The sequence below is a fragment of the Lygodium microphyllum genome, chromosome 20, assembly GCF_053477565.2.
Source record: "Lygodium microphyllum isolate KBCC chromosome 20, Lygodium_microphyllum_v1.1.10, whole genome shotgun sequence".
NCBI lineage: Eukaryota > Viridiplantae > Streptophyta > Polypodiopsida > Schizaeales > Lygodiaceae > Lygodium > Lygodium microphyllum.
In genome coordinates, this window is record NC_141154.1 from 131480727 (window position 1) to 131498517 (window position 17791).

The window sequence follows — 17791 nt, forward strand, 5'->3', positions numbered from 1 at the left end:
GTACACTCATAAGATTAGAGTAGTAATTTTACAAGCTATGCTTCATCCTCTTCATTGAGATTCGTAGCAACATGCATTACCTTAGGGGATTCCACTAGCTCGATGATATTTACTTTTTTGACCTTTGCTATTCGCTCAAATATATGACTAGTTGATCGCTTTTCTTAAACTTTGTGAAGCAAGGTGATAGATCATGTGGTTTCTTCTAACTTCGAGATTCTGACTCAATATTGCATGCATCATGTTCCAAGTGTTTTCTCCTTAGATGGATTAGAAGTCTAGTTTTGGACTTTACAGATTGAGATGATTGGGGGAAATTTTGGGCTCAAAATCATGATCCTATTCTATGTCAAAGTTTGAGCTTGTCTTGGCTATTATGGCTAATAATACCTCTAAGTTAGGGCATAAACCACTAGTCTGATGCTTGGTTTGTTGGTGATAAAGAAATTTGAGATACACAAGCCAATCTAATTTAGACATGACTCTAACAAGTCCAACATCAATGATTAGACCCTCAGACTATGAGGGTTTTGGATATAAGTATATTTACTCAATGGTGTGACTATCAGTGTCATAGTCCACTAAAATTAAATCAAAATCTTTGTCATCTTAAATTAATAGATATTCCTCAAATTCACTCATCTCCTCAACATCTATGCCTTGCTCTTGCATCAATAAGATGAAGAGGTTATTATGGAAGTCATACATGACTTGGTGCTGCACTTGTCCATTGCCATATGGGGTTTCTCAAAAGTTCTTCAAAGATAGTTAAGTTGGTATCTATTCAATTGCAAAAACATGGCCTCCATTGGCTAAGGACTTTACAAAACTCAAGCCTATTTGTTGGGGTTGGATAGCCCTAGAATGTGGTGGGTGTTGAGTTAGGGACCATCATAAGAGAGGCACTGAAGTAGAAGGCTCCAGATAAGAGTTGTTGTATCCAATGTAATTTTTTGACTCATACATTCATGGGCACATTAATACTCCAACTCCTCAATGAATGGAAATTCTAGGGTTGCCAAGATATGCATCCAATTATGCTCATCCTCAAGGGAGGGAATATATCTAGCCAATGGGCGAGTGGTCTTTTAATAGTGTTGAGATAGCCTCTAGATCAAAAGGGGTTGCTTTCTAGGATTCCATCTCAATATGCACTATCTCATTTCGATTACCTAAGAAGACTAGATCGTTTCCCTAGTCTTCAATGAGATATGCATTGTGCATCCAAGGTCGACCAAGTAGTAGGTCATAGTCAACTCCTTTCCCAACAATGAGGTTAGCCTTAAATAATACTCATGAAATTCTGATTGGTCTCTTATCACTTCAATGGTCAAACTTTGAATCCATCAGCTACAGTCAGGTTGACGTGCACTAGTTCAAGGGGTAGCTTGCCCCAAGTTTAGAGTATGCTATAGTTAACTATGCTAACACTAGCTCTTGTGTCTACAATGCCTCAATGTGTGGTGTGGTTTTGTGATGTGCAATACATAAGAATGTATGCATCATGCAATGAGAAATTGTGGGTTAGTATAGTGTTGTGTGTGTGCTTTAGTATATGTAGGGTGAGAAGGAGTTGTAATGTGTTTAGGATGCAATGAGTTTATGATGATTGTTTGTGGATACTCATGAATGCACATGGAGTACATGAAGGTACCCTCACATGTGCACTAATGTTTACAAGGATACGCAAATACACATGCATAGCCACACAGGAGTGGATACCAATTCTTGCTCATATTCTCTCGTGCTAATGAATGCACATGGAGTACATAAAGGTACACTCACACACTAATGTTTACAAGGATACACAAATACACATGCATAACTACATATGTACACCAATACTCGCTCGTATTCTCTTGTGCTTATGAATGTACCCAAGTGCTTGTGCATATGCAAATTGCTTGGTGAATTGTCCGAAGTATAATTGTATGCACAGTATTCATGAGTACTTTATAAAGTATGCAGGTGTACTTATGTGTGCATAATGATATCTGATGTGTAGAATAAGGATTCTAATTGCTATGATGTCAAGAATCATGTGGTGGGGGGACTTGCTTGAGTTGCTGCACCAAACACACACCATACATACAAAAGGAAGCTCACCCAAGAACACAAGAAGAGAGATGGAGGCCAAAATGTTTTATTGTTGGTTTCTTCTTCTTCTCTCACACAATACAATGTACCCAAAGTATAGATAAGATACAACATAAAGGAAAATGGTCTACTAAGTCAAATAGTGCATAACTGACTATACTAATCGACTAGCACTATAACTACGTCAGTTATAGATAGGTGCAACAAACTAAGTAAAATAAGTGATAAGTTGATGGCCATGTGAGCATCATAGTGACCATCAGTGTACTAAGTATAGACATGCAGACCCATCTAGCTAGGCAGTTCATCATCAATGTCCGCACATGTTGAGATTGTCATCTCAACACTCCCCCTCAAGCTCAACTATATCTTTATAACTCCAAGTAATATTTGAAAATTTCAAAGCTTCTTTGCACCCAATGCCTTTATGAAAATATCAACTATCTGAACCTGTGTGCTAGCATATACCAAGTCAATCTCTCTTGCAAGTACCTTCTCTCTCACAAAGTGGTAATGCACCTCAATGTGTTTTGTCCTAGTATGGAATACTAGGTTCCTAGCTAACTATATGCTGCTCATGTTGTCACAGTGAATGACAATCGGACCATCTCTCTACACATCCAAATCACCCAATAACTTTTACAATTATATTACCTCACATATTGCCATAGCAACACCTCTATACTCAGCCTCTGTACTTAATGAAACAAATGTAGGTTGTTTTTGTTGCTCCATGTAACTACTACACCAGTGAGGGAAAACATGAATATGTTGTAGATCTTCTATTAAACATGCTACCAGTCCAATTTTCATATGTATATCAAAACACCTATATATCATTATCTGCCTCATAAAAAAGTCCATAATGCAAGGTGGACTTCACATACCTCAATATGTGTCTAATTGAATCCAAATGAGGCTTTCTAGACATCTACATAAACTGACTGACAACCCCAACATCATAAGTCTGACCTTGTGTTAGTCATGTAAATCAAACTTCCTAATATCCTTCTAAATATAGTAGGGTCTTCTATCTCATTCCCAATATCAACACTCAACTTCATATTTTGCTCCAATGACATTGAAAGAGACTTACGTATTTTCATAACATTCTTGGATAACATATCCAAGCCATATTACCTTTGAGACAACCATATACCATCATCACATCTGATCACCTCAATACCAATAAAGTACCTTAGCTTAGCCAAATCCTTCATCTCAAACTTCTTCTTTAAAAGGTCTTTAACTTTAGTAATCATCATTGTTACTTGTAATAATCATGTCATCCATATAGATGATTGTGATGACCAACCTTACATCTCCCTTTCTCACATAAAGTGAGTGATCAACATCAAAAACATAAAAGAATCCAATGTTGATAAGATAGCCTCCAATCTTGCGAGAACATGTTCTAGCTGCTTTATGTATACCTCTTCTTTCGATTCCCCATGCAAGAAGGCATTCTCAATATCCATTTGTTGCATACTCTGATATTTGTTTATTGCCAAAGTAAATCACTCATCTAATAGTTACCATCCAAGCAACCAAACAGAATGTCTCTTCATAATCTATGCCATATGTTTGAGTATAGCCTTTTGCAACTAGCCTAGCCTTATACCTACTAATAGGACTATTTGCATTATGCTTGGTTTTTTAAATCCACTTACAACCAATAACTTTCTTGCCCTTAGGTAATGGTACTAAATCCCAAGTCTTGTTGGCTTCTAATGCAACCATCTCCTCATCCATTGCTACATCCCAATGAGCATGACCAATAGTATCATCAAAACAAGTGGGCTCAACATCCTCAATCGCCTTCACCATATAATCATAATGGTGAGCTGCATAAAATTCAAAACCAAATCTTTTAAGAGGCTATTCGACCCTATTGGACTCGCATACCATTGGATTAGTTAGTGAAGCCTTTACATTACGATGTGCTCTATGTACACATGCTATCTTGACTGAAGGAATACCACTCTCATAATCCAAACTCTCTAAACCATGTGCTCTATGTACACCTGTTGTCTTGACTGAAGGAATACCACTCTCATCATCCAAACTCTCTAAACCACTAGAATCCCCATCAAATCCCAAAATACTAGTAGATGCATTGTTACCATCTGACACTTTCTTCTTCCCTTTGTCTTTGCTTGCAATACTTGTAGATGCATCTGAAGATGTGGGGCTACTCCTTAGTCTCCCAAACCAATGTCTCACTATAGATGTAGTACCAAATAATGTTTTTGGTCCACTAAGACTCCATGATTCTTGCTTATTTTTTTGCATATAACTATTATGATCATGATCATCATCCAATGCATCACCATTAGATGCATATCAATTGCTCATCTCATAAAAAATAACATTTCTTCCCACCTTTAAACTCACATGTGACAGGGCTATAACATTGATACCCTTTCTGCTTTAGAGAGGATCCAATAAAAATGCATTTTTCAATATTTAGATCAAGCTTCTTTTGTAGCTCATTTGGCACATAAACATATGTAATACAATCAAATAGTTTCAAGTGTGACACATCGGGCTTCTTGCCTATAAAGTAATCTTCAAGGGTCATTCCATGAGAACTGCAATTGTGGAAATTCTATTCATAATGTAAATGGCAGTATGAATAGCTTTAGATAAAAAATATTGTGGCATATTCTTTAAAACCATCAATGCCTATGCAATTTAATATGCAATATGTCTATTTTTCCTTTCTCCAATTCCATTTTATTGTGGGGTATACATACAAGTAAACTATCTCTTCATCTCATGAGACCTCAAAAAGTCATTGAACTCATTAGAGAGGTACTCTCCCCCTCCATCTGATCTCAAGCACTTAACTTTCAAGCATATTTTTGTTTCAACAATAGCCTTGAAAGTTTTGAAGTACTCAAATATATCACTCATTTCCTTCATAAAATATACCCATAGCTTTCTTGAATAAACATCAATAAACATGACAAAGTATTTGCTACCACCAAGAAATAATATGTCTTCTCACTTTGAACTCACTTGTAACAAGATTATAACAATGATACCCTTTCTACTCTAAAGATTATCCAATAAAAATTCATTTTTAAGCCTTTGTATCAATCTTTTTTTGTAGCTCATCTAGTACATGAACATATGCAATACAACCAAATAGTTTCAAGTGTGACACATTGGGCTTCTGGCTTATAAAACATTCTTCGGGGATCATTCCATGAATTGCAACTATGGAAGTTCTGTTCATAATATAGACAATAGTATAAACAACTTCAGACCAAAAAAATTTTGGCACATTCTTTTCAGCCAATCAATGCCCATGCAACTTCTGCAATATGTCTATTTTTCCTTTCTCCAACCCCATTTTATTGTGGGGTAAACATACAAGTAAACTATCTCTTTATCTCATGAGACCTCAAAAAGTCATTGAACTCATTAGAGAGGTACTCTCCCCCTCTATCTAATCTCAACCACTTAACTTTCAAGCATATTTCTATTTCAATAATAGCCTTGAAAGTTTTGAAGTACTCAAATACATCACTCTTTTTCTTCATGAAATATACCCATAGCTTTCTTGAACAATCATCAATAAACATGACAAAGTATTTACTACTACCAATAATAACGTCTCTTCTCACATTGAACTCACTTGTAACAAGGTTATAACAATGATACCCTTTCTACTCTAAAGATTATCCAATAAAAATGCATTTTTAAGCCTTTGTATCAAGCTTCTTTTGTAGTTCATTTCGTATATGGACGCATGCAATATAACCAAATAGTTTTAAGTGTGACACATTGGACTTCTTGCTTGTAAAGCATTCTTTGGGGGTCATTCCATGAACCACAACTATGGAAGTTCTATTCATAATATAGATAGCAGTATAAATAACTTCATACTAAAAATGTTTTGGCACATTCTTTTCAGCCATCAATGCCCGTACAACTTTTGCAATATGTCTATATTTCCTTTCTCCAACACCATTATATTGTGGGGTATACTTGCAAGTAAATTATCTATTTATCTCATGAGACCTCAAAAAGTCAATGAACTCATTAGAGAGGTACTCTCCCTCTCCATCTAATCTCAAGTACTTAACTTTCAAGCTTGTTTCTATTTTAACAACAATCTTGAAAGTTTTGAAGTACTCAAATACATCACTCTTTTCCTTCATGAAATATATCATAGCTTTCTTGAACAATGGTCAATAAGCATGACAAAGAATTTACTACCACCAAGAGATATGCTTTGTATAGGCCCCAAACATTTGTATGCACAATATCAAGTATCTTTTTGCTCACATCTTTGTCCTGCGAAAAAGGTTGTCTCATCTGCTTACCAAACTAACATGCTTTACACACTTTATGAGATTGTACAACTCTAAAAGAAGGCAATCCTATAACCAATCCTTTGGACTGCATTAATTTTAGTCTTTGCACATTTGCATGTCCAATATGTTTATGCCATATTTCAATGTCTGCACTCCTTTTCCTTTAGTATGCACAATGACATTCATAGTAGGAATTCTAGCATCTAAAGTGAATATGCGGCCAACTCCACTTCCTTTTGTGACTAACCTACACTTTATCTCATTAAAATCTTCTACAAAACAATCATTTGTATTAAATTGAACTTGCAACCCTTGCTCTACCATTTGCCCAATAGGCACTAAATTACTTATGATTGATGGCACACGTAATATATCTGACAGACTGTTTGTTTGGCCATCATGCAAGGATAAAGGAACCTTTCCAATGTGTGAAATCGGATGGTATGAATCATCACCCATATGAACATAGCCCAGATTTTGTAAATTTTGCATCTCTCCAAACCATTCAGCATGACTAGTCATATGATTAGATACACCTGAATTAACATACCATACATCATCATGTGTCCCCTTTCTTGTAATAGCCATCATCGTATGTTGTAGACCAAATGAATGCTCATTTTTGTCTTTATTCTTTCATAAAGACAATGCATAGTTTTCTTGCTATAATTTACCACTATAGATATCATCCTTCTTAGCACAACAATGGGATCTAATATGACCTGTTTTGCCACAATAATAACAAACAATACCAGAATTTCCATAACCTCTATTCTACCATCCACCTCTTCCTCTAGACCTCCCCCAGCCTCTAAAATTTCCACGGCCTCTTGAAACTTGTATTTCACCAATTTATTGATTTAACCTATTTTGCTAGTTCACCAAGATGTCCCATAGCACAATCTCTCGAAGAGGATCTACTATGTCCCCTTCTTAAACTTGAGTAAAACGTTTGGAGCTATTCACCGCTTCTTTCAAATGATTCACCTTGCATATTGATCTCTTCAATGATCATGAGAGAGACAGACTCATCAAAATCTCGAAATGGTTTCCGTACGTATGCAGAAGTGTTAATCTTTACTTAAATGTCTAGAAGCCATACCTTAAACAATGGTTGACCCTTCCTTTAGAATAAGTCTATTCCAAATTTGTCTTATATCTAAAGTCCTTATTTGAATGATATGAACTAAGATTAGAAAATCTAGTGCTCCTTTTGGATCCATGAGTCACAAGGATTGAAGCTCCAAGGTTTTGAGGAAGAGGTATTGCCATGGGAGAAAGATCAACGGCATGAATCATCGTGGAGTTGAAGAGAAAACTTGAAGAAGAAGAAGAAATCCTTATTCATGAAAACTAGTGGAAACTCTAGTCTCTGCTAAAGCTTAACACCTCCATTTTAGTCTAGATACCACCAAAATAAGCTCCAAGAAGGCCACAATATACTAGATTTGAGAAGAAACCTCCATTTTCTTCAAAGGACTCCGGAATAGTTGCTTTTTGAAGAAGTGAAGCTTGTTTAGTCACAATTGTGATGTGACCATACCCTATGACCAAACATCTAATTGTAATTCCCTATCTTCAATGATTGCAAACTAGATGTTGACATAAAAAGGACTCTATAACATGACCAAAATCTTGCTCTGATACCAATGTAAGAGAGCCTATTGGCCATATCCATGAAATACAAATATACTCAAGAAAACATGAAAATAGTCATGGTCACAACAACCATAGCTAATGCTTAGGTTTCACATGAATGACTTACAATGGAATTGTGGAATGGATAATTGGCAAGATACTCGCCTCTTTGCCATGGTGGGATTAGAAACTCTCCTCTAATCCAGGTGAGAGGTCACAAGGTGTGATTCCTCAAGATGAACTTGATTAATGCCAAAAAGATAATGAACATATTTACCACTCAACTTTATATACTCCCCCCCTTCTACACCTATGTTTTATGCTTCATTACAACTTGCTAGGAAAATTAAGAGGGGATTGTAAATTCATGCTAGCAATAGTGTCATCTAGCATTGCTACATTTTTGTTTTGCTGAAGGGGCATACTGCACACTTGAGGTTTAAGATTCCACTTGAGTTAAAGAGTACTTCATCTTGCTTGCAACATTCCAATTCAATGCTAGCTTGCAAAATTATTGAGGGTGGCAAGTCTTGTTATTTGGAATGAGGTGCCAATGAAGCATTGATATGCTTTTGAGACTTTGGATAGAAGATTGAGAGATATAATGGAATGTGATATGGCATTTAGAAGAAAGGTGATTCGGAGGAGATGTTCATCAAATCCTTCTTATTGTGCCAAATGGTGATCATGAAGAGATGTCTTTCTCCTCTATGGAATCATATGCATGTTTTGTAGTTGTCTCAAATTATGAGATTTTTGGTGCAAGCTATTGGCAATGGGAATCATGATTTTATTGAATGGCATCTCTCTCTAGGGGATGATTGCAATTGTTTGGATGGTGGTAACCATGGTGTTATTTGAACACATATAGTTTTATAGGACATAACCATGGATGATCTCATCTCACATATATTCACATGGACATCCATTGTGAGCAAGATTATGCATTTTTTTTTTCAAACAACATGCTATTTTGGCCTCCAAAAGCAAACATGTTGATGTGTTGAATATTGTTGATGACTTGTGTAAAATGTCAAGGGATTCTCAAATATATTATAGTGTTGATTCCTCTAACTGAGATCGATGCAAATTCATTCCTTTATTCAAATGAGAACTTGTATTTGGTGTTGAAAAAAGATGCATCGGTGATACTATTGAGAAATTTGAATCCTGGTATGGGCTTTTGCGATGGTATAATATTGATATGCACACAATTTCATTGAAAAGTCTTTGAGATTGAAATCATCACTAGAACTAATATTAGCGTTAATGTCTTCATACCTATGGTCATCCTTATTTTGATGTTTGCAATGTTGCCATGTATCATTCTAAGAAGACAATTCCCTATTAGGCTAGCTTTTGCTATGACTATTAATAAGTCTCAAGGTCAAACATTCACCTTCTTGGATCTTTATTTGAAGACATGAGTATTTTTCCATGGACAGATTTATGTTGCTTTTATTTGGGTGAAATCTACCAATTCCATAAAGGTTTTGTTGGAAGACAAAAGTGCAAACTCTCTTACCAACCAAAATTGCGAGGTGTTGCAAAACACTAGATAATCTTTCCACTTTCTTTGGTTTTTTTGAATAGAAACATTTTTCATATGACATCATATGAAAAATAGTATGCACAAAAAATGTAGTGTATGCTAGTTTTTATGTTTTCAAATATTTTCTTATAACAAGTTTTGTAAAGTCCATCCCCTTCTCCTTAGAATCATAAGTCTAATTGTCGAGTTCTGTTATGTTGATTAGTCTTTTGTGGTGGTGATGGAGTTTGGGCAACCCTCTATCCCTATTGTGCATGTTGCAAATACTAAAATAGTACTTGCAATGTCTCTAAATTCAATGGAGGTATGCAATGTCAAAGATGCTATGACAAAAACATATCAATATCAGTTGACTTCTTGGTGCCGTTCAATCAAGTTTGTTTTGCTTGATTCTTTGTTTGCATTTCTTGAAGCTTTTTATATTTAAAGCTCATGTTGCCTTCTCAACATAAGGCTATGAGGTCCTGTTTAGATATATGCTCGAAAATGTTGCATCTACCTATTTCTTAGGTCCAAGTCTTTTGTGATGGTGCAAGGGGAACTTACACACCCTTTCCCATTAAATGAAGTGAAATGAGAAGCGTGTCTTTGCATCTTTAAATGTCAAAGAACTATGGAGATAATGAGTACTTCTTCTTCATCTCGGAGTTTTCAAAAAATTGAAGCTAAAGTTGAAAAATTGGTAGCTTCTGTTGGCTAGCAATGCAATCTTTCTTGAAGGAAATATAAATGCAGGTTGTGTGCTTGCATGATGTTCTGTGAGAGATGAGAAGTGCACATGTTTTCCTCCACAACATTGTTAGTGAGTTGCATTATGAATTGAAAGGTGCAGTAGAGAGACATTTTGAAACAAGGCAGTTGGTGCATAACATGTTGGAGAACAAGAGGCATTGTTCAAAGGGGGTAGAAAGTATGTATGATAAACACGTTGCCCAGTGGTGAATATGTTGAGCAAGTGTTGATTTTGAAAAATGAGTGGCATCATTGAAAATATATATTGCTAGATTTAATGGATTGCTGATAGAAATGAGTTTGCATTTCCATTTGAATTAAGGAGTGAAACAGTCTCCTCGAAAAGACTTGCAAACTTTCCTCTATTCTTTCCTTGTATGTGCCATTTGTAATTTTTATGTGACCCTCTTTATATTCTATTGCCAATGTCATCTCTTATAATGTCTATTGCTAAGTTCAACAGATTATTGATATGAATGATTTGTTGCATCAATTTCACTTGCATCATTGGATAGGTTTTTAATTATATGGATTTGTGATTTTTATTTATTTATACAAATTAATTCATCAATTTTCTTTTAGTTCAACAACAATATTGGCAAAGTTTAAATCGTGGAATCTAAGGTTACCTTTATTAGATTTTTATTATTAATGATTTTACCAAGTAATGCTTTGATTTAAAGTTAAGTTCAATCACTTCTCTTACTAAAAAGTGGTTTTTTGCATTGATTCATTGTAGGACGAGGTTTTTCATCTAACTTTGCTTGTGATAAGTTTGAAGTTTTCATACATATATGTGAATAGGGTGTACTTTTTGAAATTTGACCTCTCGCTTTGCTTTTTACTCTATGGTGTATTCATAATCTATCCTTTTTTCCTTGCGTTCTTCATATGTCTACTATGTCTACAAATATCACCTTGCATTAAAAACTCAACTACAGATCTAGGAGAAATTTACATTTGTGTTGTTAGATCCCATTATGTGTAGGAGCCTTGCTTGTATTGTCAAGTGACTACCAACTCTCCCATACATGGAATCCTCCAATTCAACATTTGTAGAGATTCAATATGGCTCTTATGTCCAATGTTTTTATGTTTTAGCCCCATTAGAAACATTCTCGATTCAAAAAATACAATCCTCACACATCCCACAACATTGGGAGCATCGTGAGTTCATGGATCTTTCATGCATGGTTAGGGTGCATTGATTGCACCTTGGAGTTATTGTGTCTAGTGGAATGATGAATTGTGCACCTTCTTCTAATTCAAGTGACTAAAATTATATTGTCTATTTCATTTTGTTTCTCATTTCACGCAAGTTCCATGCTAATAAGTGTTTTGTATGTTTGTTTTAAGAAAAACGAAGTTTAGAAAAATCGACAATTGCAACTATCCATGTAAAATAAATATGCAAGCATCACCACTACACAATGCCATGGATGCTCCTATGGTCAGTGACAATGCCCTTTTATGGGGAAAAAAAACTTTTTGGATAGCTTTCTTTTTTTTGGCACAAATTTTGTTGTTCTTTCTTTGAGGCTCTGCTACAATCCACTTGTGGTACCATTGTTCAATTGCACTTTTAGCTTTGCATTGTTCCATCCATCTATACTAGGCGCTCTGCGCCTAGACTCGCCCCTTCGCGCCGGGGTGGGCGCGATTTTCGCGGCGAGGGCGGGTGTTGGACGTGTGGCACCCGCCCTCGCGTTTCTTTGTGGGGAGGTTGGGGGCTGCCAGGTGGCACCCGCCCCCAACCTCCCCTTAACTAATAGTATAGATTTGCCAATGTGCTTGCCTTACATTAGTCTCCAATGTACTCTTTGCTCTACGTTTTGAGAGAGCATTGAGAATGATTCTATTAAAAAGTGTACTATTCCTCTTCTAACAATTTTGTGCCTTGCTTTTATTTGTAAATATTGAAGGTTGAAGTTTATGTGTTTATGCACGTAGTGCACCTTTGAAAACTAAATTCGTCGAGAAAAAACTTTTGCTTGACAAAATGCAAATCTTTGCAATGATGAACACCACACAAAGCACGGTAGTGGGCATGGCTAGCCAGACCAGCTAGTTTTTCAGTTAGAGAACGACTGACCTTCATCTATGCTCCATCGATTTCAAAATTCTTCACCTTGACAATATTTATGCTTGAAGAATCGTAACCTAAAGTCCTTATCTCTCATCAAAAGGATAAATCACAAGAAACCGAGGTTTAACGTAAAATAGTCACTACAAATTTGATAATAACCTTGACAATTTAAAGACAAAGCATTAAAACCTTGAATTTTTAAAAAACAGATGTGTAAAGGCCCCTGGGCTTTGTATTTGAAAAAGAGCCGTTGGAGGCGTAGGAGGTTTAAAGTTTGAAGGTTGAGGTTCGGCAGAGAGCAACGGAGGCGTAGGAGGAGGAGGAGGAGCAGCAGCAGCAGCAGCAGCACGAGCAGAAGAAGAAACTGTCATCAGAAGAGGAGCGCGCGATGGAGGACTGCCCCAGCCTATACAGACTCCTCGTCGTCGGCGAAGAAGGCGACTTCTCCTTCTCCAACCCCCTCGCGAACGCCTTTGAAGACATTGCTGCATCTCTTGATTCGCAAGGTAACCAATCACCCTCGCATATCTCTTGGCAAGAACTCATGACATTGTGAGGAAATGAACAGGGGCAAAGGATCCCTTTCCCTATGAGGGCGCATGCCATAAACCATTGCGCCATTGCTTCTTGGCAAGAGCTCGTGATAGTGTGAGGAAGAAACAGGGAAACAAATTCATTTTCCCTGTGATGGGTTATTCCAAAAGCTCTTACCCTACTGCTTCCTGCAAGAACCCAAGATAGTATGATGAAGAAAAAGGGCAAAAGGATTCATTTCCCTATGATGGAGTATGCCAAAAACCTTTGCCCTGTTGCGTCTTGGCACGAGCTCACGATAACAAGACAAAAGAATCCCTTACCCTATCATGGAGTCTGCTAGAAGGCCTTGTCCCACTACTCGGCAAGAGCTCAGTATAATGTAAGGACAAAGTAGGGCAAAAGGACTCCTTTCCCTGTAATGGAGTATGTCAAAAACCATCGGTCTACTTCTGCTTGCTTGGCTTTAAAAGGTTGGATTTCCAGCTTGCTGATGATGTTTTGACGTGCCTTGGTTTGGCTTGGAGCAGAGCAACTTCTCAGGGAACATGGACTCGCTGCAGCCTCAGATATCCAGAGTCTCAGGCCCCGTGGAGGTGTGCTCATATATGCTATGGATGCAAGTCGCATGGCCGAGCATGTAGTGATCCACAGTGCACTTACATTTAATCGAGTGCTGTACAATTTCCCGCATGCCGGCTCATATGAAAAGGAGGTCATCATGTGAGTTCAGTATATGGGTCTTTATGTTCACCTGTTTTGCTTCCACTCATGGGAATTTCTCACTATTGTGCGGCTAGAACGTACCGAATACGTCTTTTAGCTTGATATGCGTATGCGTGTGTGGATGGACACATGCACCCATATATGCTTGCAATGAACAACTGTGCATTTACCCCAATTTTTGCTGCATGAATCTTCTATAATCTTCATACCTTAATATTCCGATATGTCTAGCAGGTGAAACAACTGCCCAGCATTTCTTTTTGACACACACACGTTCTTGCTGGTTTATTGCAGGAAGCACAGATACCAATTGGAACGATTTTTTGCTAATGCTTCAAAGCTTCTTAGTCCTGGAGGTGAAGTGCATGTTTACCATAAGGAAAGCAAGGCAAGGAAGAGAAGTATGAAGAGGCAGGCAGAAAGGAGTGGGCTGATGTTGAAGGCAGCTTCTGACTGTGACTCATGCCACGTTCCAGGATATCCCTGCATGGCCTTCGTGTCTGTGTTGAAGTAATTAGTTGGACTCCTTGTTGTTGTCAGTTTTGTGATTCAACCAATCTTCTAAGTTCCAATACATGTATGTGCAAAGAGTGCCATTCTCACGTTGATGTGTTTCTGCAGCCCAAGCCTCTCTAAATATAGTACTGGCCTCACCAAGCACACAACTGGTCAAGCTGTTGTGCAGAAGAAGCTGTGTATTGAGTGCAAAGAAGGTCCAGCAACAACAGATGGATGGACTGCTGTACAAGAACCATTTCCCCAAGAAAAGGAGCAACTCTGTGGATCTTGCAGGTTACCCTTGGGCATAGGCATGCCCTTGGCCATGGACATACCCGTGGTAAAACAAACCAATGTTGCTCAACAACATGTGCACAGTCATGATTTTGGGAGAGCCAAAGCCCATCCACCACAGTATCCCTCTGGTGGAAAGAGGCAGCGCCTGTGCGCAATAGAGTCCAATTGGTGGAGAAAGGATCCACAAGATTGTACTGCTGCAAATGCAAAAAGCCAGCCCCCCAATGGAGGGGGTGGGGAAAAGCAGGAGGAGATGCCTGTGCAACAAGGAGACGGAGAGAAGACAAAGAAGAAGAAGAAGAGGCAGCAGCACCAACAGCATCAGAAGCAAGAAAGCTCGGCCGTCCAGGAAGAGTGGAAGGGGAAAAGCCATCCACCACAGCGTACTCGTGGCAAGCGGCCATGCCGACCCGAAATCGAGTCCAGTTGGTGGAGAAAGACCCCAGAAGAGTGTCCTGAGGGCGGAAATGCTAAGAAGAGGCAGCCGCTGCAGCCATTGGAATCCAATGCAGTGGGTGTGGAACAAAAGCAGCAATCAGAAGGCAAGACGCTGATTGAACCCACCAATGCAAGGGGTGGTGAAAAGCAGCAGTCACAAGAGAAGGAGGTGCCTGTGCGACAAGGGGGAGATGAGATGAAGACCAAGAAGAAGAGGCGGCATGAACGATGGGAAGATGCAGCAACAATGCATTGGGGAAGGGGAAAGGGAAAGCGCTTACGGCTTCATGAGGCAGCATTCAAACGAATCCAAGAGTGCCTTGATGATTGCCGTAGGGACTAACAAGTACTCCATATTACAGTGCAGCGCACCCGAGGCGCTGAAACATCGTTTCAAAGAAAACTGAACAACATGTTTTGCCTCAAACTTGGAGTGCATTTCTCTTTTGCATAGCCTCGTGTAGGTGCTGATCTTATTCCATGGTAATGTGCTGAGCTTATTCCTTGGTAATGGCATGTCTTGGCTGTTCTGTGCTGCTCAAATGCCATAAAGATGAATACGTCTATCAAGGTGATCTTAGCGCTAAGAACAAATATAAGATCTCAACCTGATGGGTTACCTATGTGGTGAGCTCATTGCATGTCCTACTAGGAGTGTTCACAAAAATTATATATTAATTGTAAAAATACACCAACTCTAAATTTGGAAGGAACTTTTGAATCAAATTACACATTGGTATTCCTTTGCATGCAAGAAACGTTAGTGTTGCCCACCATTGTGCTATCACATTGCTTGGTTGGCTAGCCACCTCTCTCTCTCTCTCTATTGTTGCCACTCACTTGACATCATTGCCTATATGACACTCCACTATTAATAATACATCATTGCCTATATTTGGGCATTCCACTATTAATCATTGCCTATATTTGGACAATATTGTTGCCACTCACTTGACATCATTGCCTATATTGTTGCCACTCACTCTCTCTCTCTATATATATATAGAGAGAGAGGGAGGGAGGGAGGGAGGGAGGGAGAGAATTTTGTGTTTCACAAAGAATAATATGTGAGAAAGTGAGAGAGAACTTTGTGCTTCACGAAAAATCTTTTGAAAAGAAAGTGTATTAGAAGAGAAGACATTAAATTGGTGATTCAAGTCAAGTTTAGGTATTCAAAAGCCACTCTTCAAGGTTTCACTCCACCTCATCAAGAGGCCAACTCTCTCAAATCCATAGATATACCATTCTCATGGGGAGCATTGCCCACTCTAACTCTACCTACCAGTTGTAATGGGTTGCCTATTGGTGAGAACCAAGCTCTCAAATCTGGTATCTACTCAAGACAATCTAGAGGCCTTTGAAATAGGGCCTTACGCAATGTTGAGATATTGAGCTCTACATGAGTTAACATCCATTACGTACCTTGGTAATGTGGCATGATATTTATTATTCACTGGTATACTAGGTGATTGAGGATACAGATACACCATTGAATTATAGCTAGACATACCCATATAGTCTATCCTTAGTTATGGTACATTCATTGTGCTACCTCTTCTTTCCTTAGTGGGTTCACACTAAGTGACCATGTGTACTTATATCGCGGTACTTTCATATCAATCTTTTATCATGTTGTAGACTTAGGTCTTTTGTGTGGAAGAAGAAGAAGATTTCAACCCTATCCCTATGTGTGTTCTCGAGTCTCCATTGCTTTTGTGTGTGTGCTCTTGGTTTCTTTACTTCTCCTCCCTCTTGTTTGTTTTCACGCAGGCCCTACCACACCCGTGTAGAGTAGACTACATATCGGTCAATAATCCCCTACTCACCCATTTGAAATCCAAGTGGATGCCCCACTCAATGCTAGACTCTAGATGCCCGTGTAGAGTAGACTACATATCGGTCAATAATCCCCTACTCACCCATTTGAAACCCAAGTGGATGCCCCACTCAATGCTAGACTCTAGATCTATGAGAAAACTAACTTTTGCTAGTTGATTCTCACCCCCACAACTGTGTAGAATACCCTCTCTACTATCACCTCATCATCCTCTACATAGAGGGCCATGCCATTTGTATACTCAGAGTCCACCACCTTTGTCTTCTCTCTCACTAGGAGTTTGAGGCCTTATAGGGTGCTCACTCTTGAGGAGAGAAAGTAGGGCATCACCTCTTCAAAAAATAGGATGGGGTAGGGGACTAAAGGGGCGGCCCTATCGGATTGACCACTCCAAACAAAACTCCTCCTCCTTTCTGCTTGGAGCATGGGATTTGTCATCACCTCCCAACAAGTGGTGAAGAAGGCTCTAGGCATCCCATCTTGTGTGTGGAACACGTTAGCTAGTCCCTTCTCCATGAGCTTGTCCCATCACCTATCACAAGGGGTGGGATGCACTCCCCACATCCACTGTGTCTAGATTGAAGCACCCTATCTAATATTGCCTTCTGTTAAAAAAGCTATTTGTAGAAGACCATAACAAGCTCCATCACCTCCTCCTAGCAAGAGCATAAGCTATCACAAGGGGTGGGATGCACTCCCCACATCCACTGTGATAGCTTGTCCCATCACCTATCACAAGGGGTGGGATGCACTCCCCACATCCACTGTGTCTAGATTGAAGCACCCTATCTAATATTGCCTCCTGTTAAAAAAGCTATTTGTAGAAGACCATAACAAGCTCCATCACCTCCTCCTAGCAAGAGCATAAGCTCCCATGCTAGTCACGGAGACTTTAGATCTTGTCTCATGAGGTACATGGCTGATGTGCTTGGAAGAGCTCTTTGTGAATCGTATCTCCCTTCTGTGCCCAAAATGCTACTAAGGTGTGGAAGGAGAACTCAAGTGCTATCCTTTATGCCCACAAGGGTCAC

The 17791-nt window shown here is 38.7% G+C and overlaps 1 protein-coding gene across 1 annotated transcript; it reads left to right on the plus strand.

The window, feature by feature from the left end:
- Window positions 1–12708: 12708 nt before the first annotated feature.
- Window positions 12709–15788, plus strand: LOC148019400 (uncharacterized). Its single transcript, XM_087661041.1, has 4 exons — window positions 12709–12936; window positions 13495–13687; window positions 13985–14200; window positions 14312–15788. The coding sequence occupies exons 1-4, from the start codon at window positions 12819–12821 to the stop codon at window positions 15264–15266; spliced, it is 1482 nt and encodes a 493-aa protein (XP_087517167.1). The 5' UTR covers window positions 12709–12818; the 3' UTR covers window positions 15267–15788.
- The last annotated feature ends 2003 nt before the right edge of the window (window positions 15789–17791 follow it).

Excerpts from the sequence above, each read along its gene's own strand:
- LOC148019400 (XM_087661041.1), top strand. The coding sequence starts at position 12,819 with ATGGAGGACTGCCCCAGCCTATACAGACTCCTCGTCGTCGGCGAAGAA. Across the intron at positions 12,937-13,494 it reads TGCATCTCTTGATTCGCAAG|AGCAACTTCTCAGGGAACAT; the intron begins GTAACCAATCAC and ends GGCTTGGAGCAG. Across the intron at positions 13,688-13,984 it reads TATGAAAAGGAGGTCATCAT|GAAGCACAGATACCAATTGG; the intron begins GTGAGTTCAGTA and ends GGTTTATTGCAG.